The sequence below is a fragment of the Emys orbicularis genome, chromosome 2, assembly GCF_028017835.1.
Source record: "Emys orbicularis isolate rEmyOrb1 chromosome 2, rEmyOrb1.hap1, whole genome shotgun sequence".
NCBI lineage: Eukaryota > Metazoa > Chordata > Testudines > Emydidae > Emys > Emys orbicularis.
Window position 1 is genome coordinate 29,993,384 of NC_088684.1, and position 19,890 is coordinate 30,013,273.

General features: G+C 39.6%; 1 protein-coding gene across 3 annotated transcripts in view; it reads left to right on the forward strand.

Annotated features, from left to right (window-relative positions):
• CSMD3 (CUB and Sushi multiple domains 3) overlaps positions 1-19,890 on the forward strand; it is a 1,171,353-nt gene that overhangs the window by 1,026,651 nt on the left and 124,812 nt on the right. For all 3 annotated transcript variants that reach the window (XM_065399724.1, XM_065399725.1, XM_065399726.1), the window contains 4 exons: positions 4,901-4,981; positions 5,981-6,094; positions 18,324-18,512; positions 18,890-19,036. In XM_065399724.1, coding sequence (XP_065255796.1) covers positions 4,901-4,981; positions 5,981-6,094; positions 18,324-18,512; positions 18,890-19,036 — 531 coding nt within the window. The remainder of the gene's footprint in view (positions 1-4,900; positions 4,982-5,980; positions 6,095-18,323; positions 18,513-18,889; positions 19,037-19,890) is intronic.

Consider the following 19,890-nt stretch of genomic DNA (forward strand, 5'->3'; position numbering starts at 1 on the left):
TCATCAAGTTTTTTTCTGATGCTCTGATGATCTTCTGTCTCTCTTCAAATCCTTTCACTGGCTCCACCTCACCTTCCTCTTTAAATTTAAGTTTCTTGTGCCCAAGTTGGAAGACCTGGTGCAAGTTAACTCAAACCTATTTCTCTACCCCATCTTCCAATAAATAAAGTTTCCTATACCAGTGTAATATATGAAATAAAATTATTTGTGAAAGGGATGGGAACTGTTTAAATTGCACGTGCCCATGTCTGGTTGTAAAGTGACTTTTAGGGGCTTCCTCTTGCTGCCCTCTGTTTATTTCTCTTACTGTGCATCTAGACCATACTTCTGAACTGACAGGGCCTAAATGTGGGCTATGGTGTTTGATGAAGAACAAGATTGAGGGACACAAAATATTTGTCATATAACAAAGTTAAAACACTGGGACTAATCCCTTCAGGATAAATACCTCTTTCAGTATCTTCAAGTTCATGATTCTTTCTATCTGCTGTAAATAATTTGCAACAGTAAAAGTGTAGGGGATACCAAATTGGTGTGGAATATAGGTAGTTTTGGGACTAATATGAGTGTAGTCTCTAATGAGAGACATTTGAGAGTTATGACATAGATTCATTGCTAAAGGCATTTGATCACAGTGGACCCAAACCTGTTCTTATTAAAGGATCAAATGATGGCTAAGTGAGCACAATGGTGCAAGGGCATAAGAGCAATGTGGCATGTTACACTCCTGGTCTAGTTACCTGTACCACAGGTAGCAGCCTGGGGGGTGAAGCAAGCTTCAAGGAGCTTCTAGAGCCTCCCTTTGCACAGGTAGACAAGAGGGAGGAGAATTGGTGGGAACTGGCTGGAACCTTGCCTCTGCTCTCAACGCTTAAAGAGCATAGCTGCACTGTCATACTCTATTAAGATCAGAAGCAATATCAATATCTTCATAATATTTGTTGTTATTTATATATCTACTGTTATATTCTTATCAATATGGATAATAGTAGCATCCAAGAGACCCCAACCCAACAGAGGTTCTGTTCTGCTTGCTGCTATAGAAACCCATAGTACAAAATAATCCGGGCCAGATCCTCATCTGGTGTAAACTGAAGTGACACCAGTGACTTCAGTGGAATCAAGCCTATTTATATCAGCTGAGAATCTAACCCATAGGTTTTTAGTCTGTGTGAATTCAAGAATTTCCCAATCTTGATGTTTTTGGAGAGTAGCTGGTATATGGCACTGATAGTCAAATTGCGAGCTAAGCCTTCTTGCAGACCTCCTTTTTGGAAGACTTACTTGTATTTTTTGGACTGCTTTGTTTTTGCAATCCTGACAGTTGCATTGTAGATTCTGTGTCATGCACACTGTCAGAAAGGGCACCTGGATAAAGAGGAGCAATACAGCAGTGGCAAAGCTGAAGTTACTAATATGTATTTACTTATCCTTTGTACCTACTCTATATAATTCCACATGTTCATTGCATTTCCTTTATAAGGAACCCCCATGATCTCTGACAAATCTACGGCTGAGCTTTCAGAAAGCTTGACAACTTCTCAACAGGAAACATTTGTATACAAACATCAGGATATCTTTGTATATGATCCTGCATTCCTTGCAAACAAACTCATAATCGAGTGAATAGGATCTGGGGTGGGGACAAGGAGGAAAGTAGGATATTGGGCCTTTAAGGTATTTCAGTATGACACAATAAACCAGTAATTACTGGGTACAGCTGAGCATAGGAACCATTTGTGGTTCCCTGATTATGGGGCTGGTTTTCTATGGTTGCTCCTCCCTCTATTTATTACTCTAAATTATACCAGCCAGTAATGGCTCCTGGGGAGCATTACACTGTCTGGAGATTGCCATAGCAATCCACCAAAACTACAAAAGGAACATGGGGCAATTTAGGATGAGGCAAGATCCCCCATGCACCCACAACTTATTTTGAGTTAGGTCCAATACATTTTGGGTAATCATAGCACTCATTTGAATTCTGACATCCAGTAACATGTTGTTTGGAGTAATGGAAAAAGTGTGCAGGCGTGATTCTCCATTGCCTCATACTTTCTACCTGTGCAAACTGGTTGTGAACCACAGTCACTGGCTTCTAATTTTCCCTGGGGGTGCTCAATCCCACTCCACACCTTACCCTAAGCCCCCAATCCCACCCCCACACCATCCCCGCCACCGCCCCCCACTCCACCTCTACCTCCAAGACCCCACCCTCACCTTGCCTCTTCCCGCCTCCGCTCCACCGCCACCCCGCCTCTTCCCTGTCTCTTTGCGCCCCCTCGTTTGAGTGTGTCCCATCCCTGCTCCTCCCCGTCCTTCCCAAGACCTCCTGCATGCCACGGAATAGCTATTCTGCATTGTTCAGGAGGTGCTGGGAGGAGGGGGAGGAGATGATCAGCAGGGCCACTGGTGGGTGGGAATGGGGGAGAGGGAGCGGAGCTTGGCTGCTGGTGGGTGCTAAGCACCCGCTAATTTTCTCCAGGGATGGAGAACCCACGGAGTCAGCACCTATGCTGTGAACAATCTCTTCTAAAACAGAATGATAGTGTGTTACACTGTTTTACACTTGCATAGATTAAATGATTACAAAAGGTGCAAGACCACAGTGAATCAGATCTTCCGAACTGTAATTTTGATGACACTGAACCTAGAGACCTAAGGTTTGAGCCTGCAATCTTAATATAAGCAAATACAAATTTGCATGTATAAGAAACTGGAAAAAATAACTAATTGATGTATTATTTTTGTGACAGTTTCCATCAGGACCTCACCATGGCACATGGTTTGAGTGAATTGTCATCCTCTGTTTTGAAACTGTTAATATTCTTTCCAGTAGGGGAAAGGTGTGACTTGAAAGTGGTACCAGTATTGCCATCCCCACCTGTCCAAAAATCATGTGTCAAGCCACACAAAAAAACGAGGGGGGTTTGTTTGTTTGTTTTTTTGTTGTGATTTTTTTTTTTTTTTAGTTCTGAGATTTTTAAAAAGTAAAATACATTTTGGGGTTTTTTTTTCTTTGTCTTCTGTTTTCTCAGCCTTTGGGGTACACTCAACTCACATTTTTCAAGTTTTTTTCCACAACCATGAGGGCTAAAAGCTTACTTTTTAAATGAAATCTGAGAGTCTCATGTCATTGTAATCTGTTGACTCCGGGTGATGGAGCTTTAAGTAAATCAACAAATATAGCGAGCCTCAAGATAAAATCACAGGAGTCGTCAAAACTGTGGTACTGGCTGTTATTGAAGATTTTATTGTTTTACATGTACATGTTGCTATGCATTTGGTAGAGAAGGCCAGGTCAAAGAAGTGTCTTATACTTGGAGCAGAAGGTGGTGAGGTTTGTGATGGTCCTTAGTTCCTGTGGGAGTTCATTCTACAATGTGGGACTGGCCCCTAAGGAAGATCTGTCATATGCACCAATGTGACCCTTTACCCTTTTTGTTGAATGTTCCATTGTACCCCAGGAGCAAAGTTATTAAGCCTGATCTTCATCCAGAAACTTTAAAGGATCTTTTAGATATTGGTAGGGCAAGACCCTTGAGCACCTTGAGGATAAAGATTAAGATCTTGAATTTGAATCAATATCCTATGGGAAGCCACTGTAGAGAGTGGAGAACAGGCTGTATGTGCTTGTGGTAGCCAATGTTAATAAGGAGATGAATTGCAGCATTCTGTACTAGTCAGAGTTTCCTAAGAGTTAATGGCTTCATGCCCAGGTATATTGTATTGCTATACTCCAGACAGGAGATGATAAAGCCATGTATAACTGGGGCTAGGTCATCGTCTGCCAGGATGGGACAATGTCTCCTAACCAACTAGAAGGAATTGACTGACTGACTTGACAGTTGTGGGTGTTCACCTTCAACAAGGAGACTGCACCACTGTTGAAAACTCTTCATCATGCTTTCTTCTGCCCACCAGCATCACCTCTGTCTTGCTCTGATTCAGCTTCAACTAGCTACTCTTCATCCATGAGTTGATCTCGGCCAAGCATTGGGCCATCTTGATGGTAGTGATGTGGTTATGCATGAAGGATAGGCAGAGCTGTGTGTCATCTGCGTATTGCTTGCACACAAGCCATGTCATCTGATCAGTTTGCCTTGAGGCTACATATTGATATTGAACAGGACCAGAGAGAGAACTGATCCTTGTGGTCAACAAGGTAGAAAATAGCTTCCAAGCATTACTCAAAATCCACATAATGGATAAAATCCTGGCTCCTTGAACTCAGTGGCAAAACTCCCAATGATGTCAATGCAGTCAAGATTTCACCTAGTATTCTTAAGTGATTTTGTATTTGCTAATATTGACATACCTAAGACAATTCCTGGTCATGGGATACTGCTGTGCTGCCTGAGATGTGGCAGGGATCTAGAGGAAATATCTAAAATGGTTTAAGTCCTTTCTGGAAGGATCCATCCAAAGGGTAATGATGGGAAAATGCATTCATTTTCTGGGATATTTCACACCTGAAGAGGCTGCTTCATAATGGTTATTCCACCTTTGAATGGAATAATGTTTTACTCTTGAATGGGCCTTCATTTAAGATGATCTCAAGACAGGTAGCATTTGGGGGTAAAAACACATTTTGCTAAGAATACTGTGAACTAAACATTTGTGCTTTGCAGACAAGATTAGTTCCTTGCAGATAATTCACAAGTACCCATGATCTTCCCAGAATATGTGTGAGCAGGATTTTGCCATTAAGACAAATCTGAAATCTTTAACCTGGGAGATCCTCATCCTTTCTTCATCTTTGGATTCTTAACATTCAAACTCCATGTATATTTTTCTGTTAGATTCCATTGAACTTTCAATGCAAAGCTATAAATGTTGTTTATTGTTATCCTGTGAAGTTGAGCAACATATTAATCACAATACCTTCTGTGTTTTATAGCCTATCAGCTTCGAGTGTGTCAACCTCCACCAACTATACCAAATGCTGAAATTTTGACTGAGGATGATGAATTTGAAATAGGTAATGTCTGTAAAAGTATGAACACTAACGTATTTCAAGGAGAGTTCAGAAATACATTTACATTTTTAAAGAAAAATATTTAAAAAGTTTTTCTTCCTTCTTGTACTTCTTCAATCCTAGTTAAGTCTCACAGGCGATACTATTGAAGGACACAGGAACTGCTTCCCAAATACCTTTTTCTAAAATGTATTTATTTGCAATGTTCTAATAAAGTCATAAAGTCTTAAAATGAATTTAAATTATAAGCATTTTTTTAAAAATAGTTTAGTGTAAAGGGTTGCAAGACACTTTAAAGAAAAATAACTATCAAATGCTGTGTTTATTATGTACAGAGTATTGTGTATATATATCTAAATGACTGCAACTTTTAAAAATAGAGTTAATATTAATATTTTTCCCAATTCTTTGGGTTTTTGATGTTGGTGTATTTTTTAAAAATAAATTGAAAGAGGTGCTTGAACTAAATTTCCATGAGTTAGGGGAAATAAACAGAATGGAGGAAACAGGACTGCCCAACTGGACATAGTTTTGGGGCTGCCTAGGTTTTTTGTTTTGTTTTGTTTTGTTTCTACTAGTTGTTTAATATATGTATGTATGTTTGTGAACCCACAGATACAGAAGTTTCTGTTTTGAGTTTGTCCATTTTGCCTGAATAATTAGTACCATTATCATTTAATTAAGACTATGACAACTACCCAATACATTATAGAGATTTAAAAGTCTACAAACATGTGGTCTGCACAGAAAGGTAACAAAAATCAAAAGTAACAAAAATCAAAGAAATAATCATGCTAATACCATGATTAAAAACAGTGATAAATGTGGTACAGTGTGCAGCAGAATGCTTATTTACCACAACATTTCCTCTGCCTAATCAAAGCTTTTCATTCCAATGGTCATATAGCACATTATATAGGGCACTAAGTGTACTTCATTAACCAATACTTTTTTCAAAACTAAAAATTAATGTTTAACCGTTCTCTTCTTTTTATCAAATAGGGGACATAATAAGGTACCAGTGTCATCCAGGCTTTACATTGGTTGGTAATGAAATTCTAACATGTAGATTGGGAGAAAGACTTCAGATGGATGGAGTGCCACCTTCTTGTCAAGGTTTTCTATTCTTATTAGTATTATGTATTGCTTTTATAATGTACCAGCTGAATGGTGTTTGCAGAACTAAGCTTTGCTTTTAATTGACATATGGAGTCCTACTTAAAATCTTTCCAACCCTCCCTCTGTATTTCCAGTGTTCCCAGGATGGTGAATACCTTACAGCGTACTGTAATGAGATTATTATTAACGATCTATGATATTTAATGAATTTTTAGTGCTACCACTATGCAGTGCAAACTTTCAGTTACATTGTGTGAGGGTAAATTGCTTATTTCACAATCCATGTTCTAAGGTGGAAGGGGGCAGGCTAAATCAAATAAATACAAATGAACTTGTATCTCAATATTTTTTAAAGTATGTAACAATATCAAAAATTATTAGGTTGATTTAAATAAATTATACAAATAACATAGTGGTAATGAATAACACCATAAAATGTCATTGTTTTAAGTGAAACAGTCATGTAAGGAGTTTGTTTTGAATTTTATTTTGTTTTACAGCATGTTGGAGTGTATTTGGTTTCACTGCAGTGTGTAAATATCATGGAGAGTCACACCATCACTCCATTGTTAAGTTAAAGCTAGATTGTAAACCTGACAACCATTAACTTATCCTAAATTAAGCCAATCTTTCTTATCTTTGACATACATGATGTTATACTAAGGTAGAATATTTTGGTGACATTTGAAGGTAATTTGAGATGGCTTTTGTGGGATTTAAAAGGTTATACAAATGAGTACTTCTCCACCTTTTGTATAATTTCCTCTAGGGTTTTGTTTTTTTCTTGTCAGTCAGGGGTGTTTGGATGGGAAGGAGTTTGCTCGTCAAATATGAATAAGTAGAAACCCCACTGTAACTGCTCTGGATTGAAGACTGGTGTCTTTGAGTAGTTTTGAATGAATACTAATTTAGGTCAGATTGTGGCTTGCCCCTATGGGCTATGTGGGAGAATAAGTGTCCAGAAACCATGAAATGGACATGATATGAGAAGATGAATAGAAAAGAATAGGTAAATCCCAAAGAGCCTTCACTCTACACTTGCATGGCTTACAAAAGGAGAAGACACAGCAGAAGTGCTTGCACTCAGAGAAAACCACCATTGACTTACATTGACCATGAGTGAACCATCCTAGAGAATATTTCATCCAGTGCACATGACTTCTCTGGAAGAAACATAATTCCTTATCAAATTCCATAAGATGGTTCAAAAAACTTACAGACATGTTTCTAGTACATTCTATAGGACTTTTCTATAAGGAGTGGAGTACTGGCCTCTACAACATCTTAAGTGTAGACCTTCTTCTCAGAATCCATGAGGTGGGGATGTACCCCAGTATGGTTATTCTGCCCTCTGCATCCTTGCACAGTCCCAACAAGGGGCTTATGTGGGGCCCTGCAGTAGGGTGATTTCCAGGGCTGGATTTACACCTTACGTGACCCTAGGCAAAGCATCTTCAGCGCCTCCCTCCCCCCCCCCCCCCCCGCCTACAGCTGACCTTCATGTTTTCCATAAACATGAAACTTTTAACCCACTTTTAACTTTTAGGCATCTCTAGAATCCCAACGCCCCTAGGCATGTGCCTACTGTGCCTAATTGGAAATCTGGCACTGGTGATTTCAACTCCTACAATCTTTCTCTTTAATTCAATAATATTGGGTAACTATAATGTGGTTTATTGCTGTCTCATCAGTGCTTTAAGAGATGTGTTTAGCATCCCACACTAGCAAATATTGATGTGACAGTTTAGAGATAAAAAAGAATAACTGGCATCAGAAAATGGTGATTTATGGAAATGAGTTGGAAATATTTGGGAGCCTGATCCTGCAAGATGCTGAGCAGCTCCTGCATAGTCCCTCTACTTCAGTGGGAGTGGAGGGACCTCATTATCTAGCAGGATGTGTGAAGCATCTTGCCAGATCAGGCACATAAACACAACATTTATTTAAATTTGCATTAAATGGGGGACGTTACCATCTGGTTCTGCTTTACAGTTTTGCATTCTAACTTAGAAACAGATTTATAGAATCTCTCTCCTTCTCATCAGATGTTTTGTTACCGAAGAAGCAATTTGAGTTAATTGGCATTTTTAGAAAACACTCCCAATCAAAGTATATTTTTGGAATAGTGGCAAGTTATGAATTGTGAATAAATCCACTGCTGCTAAATGTTAATGCTTTAATATGTGAAAGCTTCTTTGGTAATTCCAAAAGAGTTTCAGACTAAATGCACAATTTAGTTGTTAGACATACAATTGTTTAGATAATTAATGTTTACAACTCAGTGATGACTACAGTATTCATATTTCAGTTGTGAGTTGAAAAAGTCATACATATTTTTTTTTCTTTTTTTACATTCTTAATTTAAAAGCCGAAGGGCCCATTCCTGCTCTTGAAAGTATCATGCCCTCACATTTTTATACACTTGAAGAAATAAGAATCAATCTAATTTCCAAACATTTTCTTGGAAAATGTTGAGTACCCTCAAGCCTATGAACTTCAGTACGAAATGCAGATGCCCCGGGCATGCTTTCTGAAAAGGCCATTTATTTATGTGCCTATTGGTAAATATGGATTTGGCACCTAACCTAAGCCATCCTCTAAAAATTTCCTACCAAAGTCACATATACACTCTTTGGAAGATCTCAGATAAAAACCTAGGACTCTTCACTTCATTACCCTGACTAATAAATATGCTGTCAAATATAAATACTAAATAATGTAATACCGTCTATTTTAGTCTACCTCCTGTTTTTAGCCTCAAGCAGAATCAGATAAACATAATCTCACCATTTATCAGCCTGAGAAAATACAAAAATTCAGAGGAATTAAAAAAAAACTAGAATACCTATTCAGGTTGGCTGCTAGAACAACAGATAACTTACTTCTCTCATTTCTATTTTTTGTGTGGAAGTTACAAGATATACATCCCTGAGTATCAGATCTATAGGCAACTTCATATTTCCCAATCAGTTATCTCCTTTTTTATGGAACGTAAAAGCAGTATGGATAAGAGGTATAGTAACTCCTATTGCATGCAAGGATTATTTGCTATACTACACTGTTTGATTTATATACTGTCATCATCTAATTATGCAGGATTTAATCACTATGTATGAGTCACCCTGAAGGAATAAACTTAATTTCTGTCACAACTGCTGCTGGTCCATGTTATACACCTGCACATGTGCAGAATTTATGTCCCCCTGCAGATTTCTTTGCTTCCCCACAGAAAAATGACTTTATGATGGGGAACCAAAGGGAAGCCACAAGAGCAGTCATGTGACCCTCCCAAGTAGTATGTTTTGGATGCCCAGGGCTGCTAGCAGAGAAGTAAATCACTGTGGGGCAGGACTGGAGAAGACCTGGCTGGTGGTTCCTAATTAATGGAGATATCCTATCTCATAGAACTGGAAGGGACCCTGAAAGGTCATCAAGTCTAGCCCCCTGCCTTCACTAGCAGGACCAAGTACTGATTTTGCCCCAGATCCCTAAGTGGCCCCCTTAAGGATTGAACTCACAACCCTCGGTTTAGGAGGCTAATGCTCAAGCCACTGAGCTATCCCTCCCCCTGCACTGAGCTATCCCTCCTACCCTGTGCTGGGCTCAGCTGCTAGTCCCAGCTGGTCTGGGGAGTACGGGACTGCCTCTTTCCCTGCATGGCATGCGGAGCCATGTCAGACCCACCCCCAGATTTCTCCCTGGCTGTAGGAATCTCTGCAAACTTACTTCCCGCCACTCTTCCTGCACCCATCACAGCTCAGTTATAGGGGAAATACTATAGGGAGATACTCCTCCATCCACCAAACCCCCATGCATCCAGACCCCATTCATACCAGACCCTCCCACCGAGCTTCACCCCCCTGCACCCAGAACCCCCCATGATGAACCACACTCCCCCTGCACCTGGACCACCCCGATGAGCCACCCGCATCCCCACACTACCAAGCCCCAACCAGCTGCATATGGATCCCCCCCCACTGAGCCCCAACCACCTTCACCTGCCCTCCTGCATAGTCCCGTTACCATTTAACTCAGAACCCCCCAACAAGCCCCTGTACATCCAGATTCCCCCCACACACACCTGAATCCCCCACTGAGCCACACACACCCAGACTGCCCGACACAGAACCCTCTCAACCCACACCTGGATCCCCCACACTAAGCCCCTTCACACTTGGATCCTGCCTTTCTGAGCCTGCCTGCCCACACTGGTGCACCTGGCATGGAGGGGCAGGGCCCTGTGGTGTTTCTGGGACAGGCCTGGTCCTTGTGCTGTGTCAGGGTTGGGTGCAGCCTCACCGCTGAGTCCGTGTCCTGGGGGGAAGCTGCACATTGTTCTCCTGTGCTCCACAGTGCCATGCTGTAGCCTCCACTTTTATTTGACAAATAAATTTTGCAGAATTTTAAAATATTGTGTGCAGAATTTTCAATTTCTTGGCACAGAATGCCCTCAGGAGTAATGTTAGTTTCAAGTAAAATATATTGATTGAGAGCTACATAATTGCTTTTTACAAAGAAGAACATATGTTTTGTTATTAGACACTATGGTTCTGATTTTCATCCTGTGCAGATTTTTTAGCCAGTGCAATGTGTGTATAAAAGACTAGTATTCTTACTTGGTTTCATTTTACATTCACTTTGCACTGATATCAATTAATACACATGATGCAGGATACTGGAGAAGCAGGCCCAACATTTAGTATTTTTAAAAATCTGTGTGGGTCACCTGAACATGTATTAGTTTTGGAAAAAATATTTTGGTTTTGCTTATAAGTTAGGGCTATCAAGCGATTAAGAAAATTAATCACAATTAATCGCGCTTTTAAACAATAATAGAAGACTATTTATATAAATATTTTTGGATGTTTTCCACATTTTCAAAAATATTGAATTCAATTACAACACAGAATACAAAATGTACAGTGCTCACCTTATATTTATCTTTATTATAAATATTTGCACTGTAAAAATAAAAGAAATAGTATTTTTCAGTTTACTTAATTCAAGTACTGTTGTGCAATCTCTTTCTTAAACTCTTTCTGAACTTAAAAATGTAGAATTATGTACAAAAAATAACTGCATTCAAAAATAAAACAATGTAAACCTTTAAAGCCTACAATCCATTCAGTCCTACTTCTTGTTCTGCCAATCACATAGACAAACAAGTTTGTTTACATGTGCAGGAAATAATGCTTCCCACTTCTTATTTACAATGTCACCTGAAAGTGAGAACAGGTGTTTGCATGGCACTTTTGTAGCTGGCATTGTAAGATATTTACATGCCAGATGCGCTAAAGATTCACGTGTCCCTTCATACTTTGGCCACCATTCCAGAAGACATGCATTCATGCTGATGATGGGTTCTGCTTGATAACGACCCAAAGCAGTGTAAACCAATGCATGTTCATTTTCATCATCTGAGTCATATGCCACCAAAAGAAGATTGATTTTCTTTTTTGGTGTTTCGGGTTCTGTAGTTTCTGCATCGGAGTATTGCTCTTTTAAGACTTCTGAAAGAATATTCCACTCCGCGTCCCAATCAGATTTTGGAAGGCACTTAAGATTCTTAAATCTTGAGTCAAGTGTTGTAGCTATCTTTAGAAATCTCACATTGATGCTTTCTTTGCCTTTTGTCAAATCTGCAGTGAAAGTGTTATTAAAATAAACAACATGCTGGGTAATCATCCGAGACTGCTATAACATGAAATATATGGCAGAATGTGGGTAAAACACTGAGCAAGAGACATACAGTTCTCCCCCAAGGAGTTCAGTCAAAAATTTAATTAATGCCTTATTTTTTTTAATGAGTGTCATCAGCATGGAAGCATGTCCTCTGGAATGGTGGCCAAAGCATGAAGGGGCATATGAATGTTTAGCATATCTGGCACGTAAATACCTTGCAATGCCGGCTACAAAAGTGCCATGCGAATGTCTGTTCTCACTTTCAGGTGACATTGTAAATAAGAAGTGGGCAGCATTCTCTTCCATAAATGTAAACAAACTTGTTTCTCGTAGTGATTGGCTGAACAAGAAATAGGACCGAGTGGACTTGTAGGCTCTAAAGTTTTACATTGTTTTGTTTTTGAGTGCAGTTATATAACAAAAAAAAAAATCTACATTGATTGCAATGAAAGTTGTGCTTTCATGATAAAGATATTGCAGTATGGTACTTGTATGAGGTGAATTTAAAAATACAATTTTTTTTATCATTTTACAGTGCAAATATTTGTAATAAAAATAATATAAAGTGAGCACTGTACACTTGATATTCTGTTGTAATTGAAATTGATATATTTGAAAATGTAGAAAAACATCCAAAATATTTAATAAATTTCAATTGTTATTCTATTGTTTAATAGTGTGATTAAAACTGTGATTAATCACGATTTTTTTTTTAATCATGATTAATTTTTTTGAGTTAATTGAGTGAGTTAACTGCGATTAATCAACAGCCCTACTATAAATATATTGGTTGCAATAAATATACAGGTGTCAGTAAAATGCTCCATTAGGAGGCAATCTAGGGGAAAAATCAGATAGAGTTTGTGTAGAAACTGAGTAAGCGCCTCAGATTTGGTTACCAAAATTTAACATTTGGTTATTTGTTTTAAAATTTGTTTTTGTTTTAAAGTTTTTTATTGTAGTGCTCCAGTCTCCTCCACATGGATTCATTTTCAGTCAGACAGGTGGACAACTCAACAGTGTGGTTCGCTGAGCTTCTGATCGACGTTTTAGGCTTGTTTGGGAAAAAATGGTTTGCACTTATGTGTGGTCGGGGGGTGGGGAGGAATGAGGCAGCAAGGATACCGAACCACCCGGCTTGCCTCACAATGGCAGAGAGTCACAGTTCCTCGCAGGGACCCCCGTACCCTCTCCCTCACACAGAATGTGCAGCACCAGCATATTTGGTTCTGTGAATATGACCCCTGCCTAAGGAGATTGCAGTGTGTGCTCAGTGTGCAGGAGCCGACCTGCTCTTATCTGCTGTCATAGGTGGTGGGTAAACCTGCCGCTTGGGGAGGCAAGTTCCCCAGCCCATCTCTTCTTCCTTTGGCTGCACCCATACTCCACCACTGCTCTGCCCCAGGCCCCGCCCCATTCAGCCCAAGCCCCACCCCTCCCCATTGTTTCCTTCCTCTCTTCCCTCCCCCTCCCTGCTCACCCCGTGCCAGCCAAATCCCTGAACCCAAATGAAGCAAATGACATTAGAAAGAAATTGCAGAAGAGTGGCAAAATGGAGCATGTTTTCCACTGCATGCCAGAAGGTGAAGACTGGACATGCAGAAGGTACCTAATTAAAAGCACTAAATTTAGGAATAAAAAAATGTCAGTCACAGGTATTTTGATATACCCTGAAGTTTGTCAGAGATTTATTTGCAAAAACTTTCTAGTAAGGGCAAATCAGCTGTCCTGATGAATAGAACATTAAATATTATGGAATACATGATGCAGCTCTTCTCCATTTTACATTTTCTTAATCAGTATTTCTAAGCTGATTTTATATTTTAAATGTACTATTAAGCCTTCATAAAGTAATCATTCCAGAATACTGCATATTTAACTCACTGAAACAAAGACATTATTTTAAATTAATCAGTCACAGAGGTTTAGTGTGTTCATAACAATGTTCATTGCTTTTAGAAAAAGGGAACACTAATTTACTGTCTATACTCGTTCATAAGCCGAATATTTTTGTTAAAAAAGTGACGTATCAAAGAGCGGGGGTCGGCTTATAAATGGGTCTACATCAAAATTTGATAATTTAAAACTCTATGGAATCATTGAATTGAATATCTAATACGCGGGCCGCCAGAGTAAGATTTGTTTACCTGCCACGTCCACAGGTTCGGCCGATCACGGCTCCCACTTGCCGCGGTTCGCCGCTCCAGGCAAATGGGGGTGGCAGGAAGCGGCGGCCAGCACATCCCTCAGCCCACGCCATTTCTTGCAGTTTCCATTGGCTGGGAACGACGAACTGCGGCCACAGGGAGCTGAGGGGCTCCATGGCTGCAGACGCTCCAAGTAAACAAAACGTCCCGACCCGCCAGTGGCTTACTCTGACGGGCCGGGAGCCAAAGTTTTCCAACCCCTGAAATATAGGGTCGGCTTATGAAAGGGTCATACAGTTTTTGCTATTTTTACCTATCAATTTTGGGTGGTCGGCTTATAAATGAACGGGCTAATGAACGAGTATATACGGTACTTTGTGTGATCTCCATAACAACAGACATGTTTATGAAATTTCATCAACTTTAAAAAATATGTTTCCAAAGATTTTAGACATAACAAAGGATTTTATATCTTACTAAGGTACTGACTTTGCTGGAGGGTTCTCTTAAAACTAGTTCATCAAATAGTCAGAAGTAAAGAACGGGAAACTCGTTTGTCTAGCTATCTGGAAGGAAAGGGGTGTTTTCCCTTTAAGGGCTAGCCACTCTTCAACAGGGGGGTGAAGGGAGAAAGGGATGGACAGAAAGGACAGGAAGACTTTGGAAGCAAGTTTTTTGTACTATAGTAATTAAAATTAAAATGTGTATTTTAGATAAGAGTGGTCTTTTGAAGGATTTATTTAAAAAACTATATGTCTGAAGATCCAAGCACTACAGTAATGCACAACTGTTTTTGTCAGTAAATTCAGAAACTGACAGTATATACCTAGGGGTTGGCAAATGCCTTTTAAATGGCTTCATTACCACTTGAATGGCTCTTTAACAGTTTCAGTGTTGTACTAATAGGTCTGGCAGGCTGGAAGCCTTTTTCACTTTTAAGTTACTAGATCCCCTCCAGAGTAAGAGTCAACAGGCTGCAGCAGCTAGCTGTGGGAGCCTGCAGGAAGGGTCAGAACAGGGATAGGAAGAGGTGGGTGGGTGGACACTAAGACCCAGGGGTGCCCCAGATTTTCTGGTGTCCTACACAGCCGTGTATGCTGCCTATGCCTAAGGACAGCTCTGGATGTAATGTCATCATTGTCTACTATACTGGTCAATGCAGTATTGTTGTAGCCCTATTGGTCCCAGGATATTACAGAGACAAGGTGGGTGAGGTAATATCTTTTACTTGACTCAACTTCTTTTGGTGAGAGAGAGAGAAGCTTTCGAGGTTATACAGAGCTCTTCTTCAGGTCTGGGAAACTAACTTAAAGTGTCACTGCTAAATACAAAGTTTGCACAGATTGTTTTGAACAAGTAGTTAACGCATATTTCAAGGGATCATTCAGGTGAAGTGGCCTATTAACATCCCTCCAGTCATAGGGAGGAAAGGAAGGGGGTGAGTGGGAAACAGCTGGTCAGGGGTTGTTAGTGGATTACAGATTGTTGTAAGGAGCCATACATCCAGTATCTCTATTAAGTACATGATTTGTAGTGTCTAGAAAAGTTATGAATTTAAGGTTCCAGATTCATCTTTTGAAAGTGTCATGCAGGTTTCCTTTTAGGATGAGGACTGATAGGTCATGTATAGAGTGATTGCTTTGTGAAAAGTGTTCATACATGGATGATATGGTGCTTTTGTCTTTTACCAATTTCTTGTGAATGTTCATCGAGAGCGTCATGATTGTATAGTTCCACCCACATAATTGGTATTGGGGCATTTAATGCACTGGATGCGGTACATCACAGTGCGGCTGGCCTTGGGGCTGCCCCAACAGCGACCAGTGTGGCTGGCCCCTGGACCGCCCCAGCTGCTGGAGCGGCCCTGGGGTCTGCCACACTGGCTGCTGCAGCTTTGGAAGTCATGAAAGTCCTGGAAAGTCACGGAATCCGTGGTTGGTGTATTGGGGAGGTTGGTGTATTGGGGAGCCATCCTAGTACCCATGGCTGTTCTCATGGTTTGGACAAAGTGTTTGTTATTGAATGTAAAATTGTTATGGATGAGGATGAATAAGTTTTGCAATGTGTTTGGTCTGGATATTTGAGGGTAATCCATTGTCTTGTAAATATTTGAAACAGGGAGCTAGTCCATCATTGTGAGGGATGTTGGTGTATAGAGAAGGTGATATTTCTGGTGGCAAGGATGGTGTTCTGAGGGAGGCTGTTGATGTTGCAGTTTGTGGAGGAAGTTCTTTGTGTTCTGGAGGAAGCTGGCCCTTTGGTGCGTGGTTTGAGGATGGTTTCTATGAGCCCGATATTCCTTCAGTAAATCAGGGGTTCTCAAACGGGGGGTTGTGACCCCTCAGGGGGTCGTGAGGTTATTACATTGGGCTTGCGAGCTGTCAGCCTCCATCCCCAAACTCTGCTTCGCCTCCAGCATTTATATTAGTGTTTAATTTATAAGGGGCGGGGGTCGTACTCAGAGGCTTGCTGTGTGAAAGGGGCCACCAATACAAAAGCTGGAGAACCACTGAGTAAGACTGGCCAGATATGATCTGCCTAAGAGGTGTGTGTTTTCCTCTAATATGCATCAATTGGTGTAGTATTTCCCAATCTTTTCCCCCCTTCCCTTAGATCAGTAAATGTACACTGGCCTACACTGGCTCATATATATGCATATCATCTTCCTCTGCTTCACTGATGTATTATCCTCAGCCTACCCTTCTCCATTTCCTTTCTCCTTCTCAGCTGTTGGCCTGAAAGCCAGGAGGCCCAAGTTCTATTCCTGACTCTGCCACTGACTTGTGTGACTTTATGTAAAACTCTTAAGCCATAGTTTTCAAATGTGACTGCCAAAGCTTAGGTACCTAAATTCACACATGGTCACCTAAATAAGTGGCCTGATTTTCAGTGATGCTGAGCATCCGCAGCTCCCATTTACTTCATTGGGAATTGTGTTCACTGGGCCTCTTTTATTTAGGTGCCTTAGTATGAATTTAAGTGCCAAACTTTAAGCATCCTGTTAACAGCCCTCAGATGTGTGTGATCTGTAGGTCATTGACTCTTATACCATGAAGAAGAAAGAGGCAGAAGAAAAGGAAAAAAAATGGGTACATTAAAAATATAAAGGGAAAAAACATAGATTCACTGACAAAAACAGTTAACTCAGAGTTACGGTTGCCTGGAGGTTAATGCAAATTCATAATATCTATCTTCTTTTCCTTGGCTGACTTCAAGAACAGAGCTGACAGCAGTGGAGAACTTGAGACTTTCAGGCTGCATTTCTTTAATTTTTTTCTGCAGTTGACTGACATTCATTCATCCAGGAAGCAACCTGTCTTTGAGTAAGAAGGGAGGAAAATTCAGAATTTTTTGAACTTGAGAGTTTTCCCCACTGGAACCAAATGTACATTTAAATATCACTAGTGTACACATCTTTTAAGAAGATAAAAACTGTGACTTAAGGGGATAGATGATTATGTATGCATAATGAATCCATCTCATGGCATCTTTATCAGATATATATTTATTAGGGACAGAAGGATAATGTGGTTTAACAAAACCTCTGTTCTGTTATTGATACCATTTAAGTAAATGGCAGAACTTATTTTAACTTTCCCTCCTTGAAGGATTTCTTGATTGCCAGTCTTAGGTCTCACCCAGTAGAAAATACTTCTTCTCTACATTTCCACTTGGTAGTGGACATTTAAGAGAGACATTTAAGCTTAGAAGTGGCACTATGTGATATATGAGGTCTATAAAGTGGCATGACAGTGATTTCAAGTCATTCTTACAGCAGGTAGAGGCAATGAGAAATCTAGGAATAGTAACATTGGACAAAGTTAAATGTAAGACCAAATACCAGAAACAATGTATTTTGCCATACTGGATGTATGAGTATGGTATATGCTCACCAAAACAAACATTTTTAAAATTAATAACTATATGCTTCTAATAAACTAATAGAGTGATTTATTGCTATTTACAGCCTAATAATCAGAGACCACAACTGATTCCTTAAACTTGGTTCACATGAGATTTTATCTTCCATCATCATTATTATTATTTAAGGAAAGGAGTAAAAGCTGTGGTTTACTATCTGAACAATTCAGCCTGGCTCACTTAATGTGCAGTCTGAAAGAACAAAGGGTCTCCAGATAATGTAAGGAGAGTAAAACTCATTAGTCAGTGATTTCTCAGCCTTAGTGTGTTTATTTTCCGTAACATAATTTATTGTAGGAAATGCTGGCTAACACAAACTTTGTCTACTATCCCTTAATTAAGTGTTCTTGTTCCATATTCATAGAAATAAAGTGAGTAATGCAGCTCTTTTCTTTAACTTAGAAAAAATGTAAGTCATACAAAATTATATGTATAATGGTAATTAGAATTTTTGAAATAATCTCTGTGTTTCATAGTGCTCTGCCCAGCCAATGAAATGCGTCTGGATTCAACAGGAGTCATACTGAGCCCAGGCTACCCTGACAGCTACCCAAACCTCCAAATGTGCGCTTGGACCATTACTGTGGAAAAGGGTTATAATATCAGCATGTTCTTTGAATTCTTCCAGACAGAAAAGGAATTTGATATACTTGAGGTGTTTGATGGTAACTACAGGATATACAACTTTGGATGCTTTTATATTTATGCCTTGTCACCCCTGCCCCACTCCCTGCCATTTAGACATATAATAGAAATACTCTTTTTTGTCTAAATAAGTCATTACTTGAGTTTGTTAGTATAAGTAGTGACATTAGATTGCATTGCTTTTCAAGATTGTATTGCATTACTAATCAGTATGACTGTGTGTGTGTATATATATATAATATTTAATTATCTTTTATGATCTATTCAATAATACGTAGCATGTGGTTAATGTAAATTCCACTGTTAAATCTATTTCATTTACCATTACTCAAGGAACATTTTGTACATGTTTAATTTTAATCTTTATATTTTCATTTTTTTCTCCTCCTGTATCAAGGACCAAATAGTCATAGCCCATTGCTTATTTCCCTAAGTGGGGATTTCTCATCCTCTTTAAATATATCCAGTAATGGCCATGAAGTGTTTCTCCGGTGGTCAGCAGATCACGGCACCAACAAAAGAGGTTTCAGGATAAGATACATAGGTATGTAAATCAAATGTGTCCTTTTCTATCTGCTTAAAACTTCAATATGGAATGTATGGAATGTATTTATGTATGTACAAGGATAATGTGAGCTACTTTATTAGACACTAAGCCTCTAAAACTGAAAAGAAAATCAGATCTCTTTTATATTTGAACCAGATAACTGATTCTGTATAAAATATCTTTATAAAATATGTCTTATTTAGAATGGTATGACAAATACTCAACATAGAGAATTAATTAATTCCTGCTGCTCAGAATAGAAAACTAGTTGAAACCTAGGGTCAAGTATTGCATTACAGCTGCATACAACTCCATATAACTGCCAACCAAGTGCTGCACAATGCCTTAAAATATTGTGGGGAAAGGGGAACAACTGTGAACTTGCCTATATATGATGGTCAGACCCCAAATATGGTAACTATTGCTACCACTTTCTGATAAGTAAGTATCAAATTGGTTGAACCCAGTTTGATGTTCTCCGTCCCTGAGATTTTCATCCTCCTCTACAGCACAGAGGCTGTAAGACCGAGTTTGGGACTGTTCTACTGTGTCCTGTAAAATCTCCTCCATGTACCTCTGTCTCCCTTAGCTCCTCCAGTTCAGCCACTCTGGTCTCCAAAGCCTGTACACAGTCTTTCAGGGCCAGGAGGTCCTGGCACCGAATGCACATATACACCACATGCCCATAGGGTAGGTAATCATACATGCTTCATTGAATGCAATAAATTGGATAGCCCCCACTCTGTTGCTGGACTTCTACCTGCATTCTTGTTTTAGTCCTGAAGCTCTTTCCTCTGTTGTATTGTTTTTTTATTGGGAGAGGGGTGTTTATTGCCTTAAGTTTAAAGAAT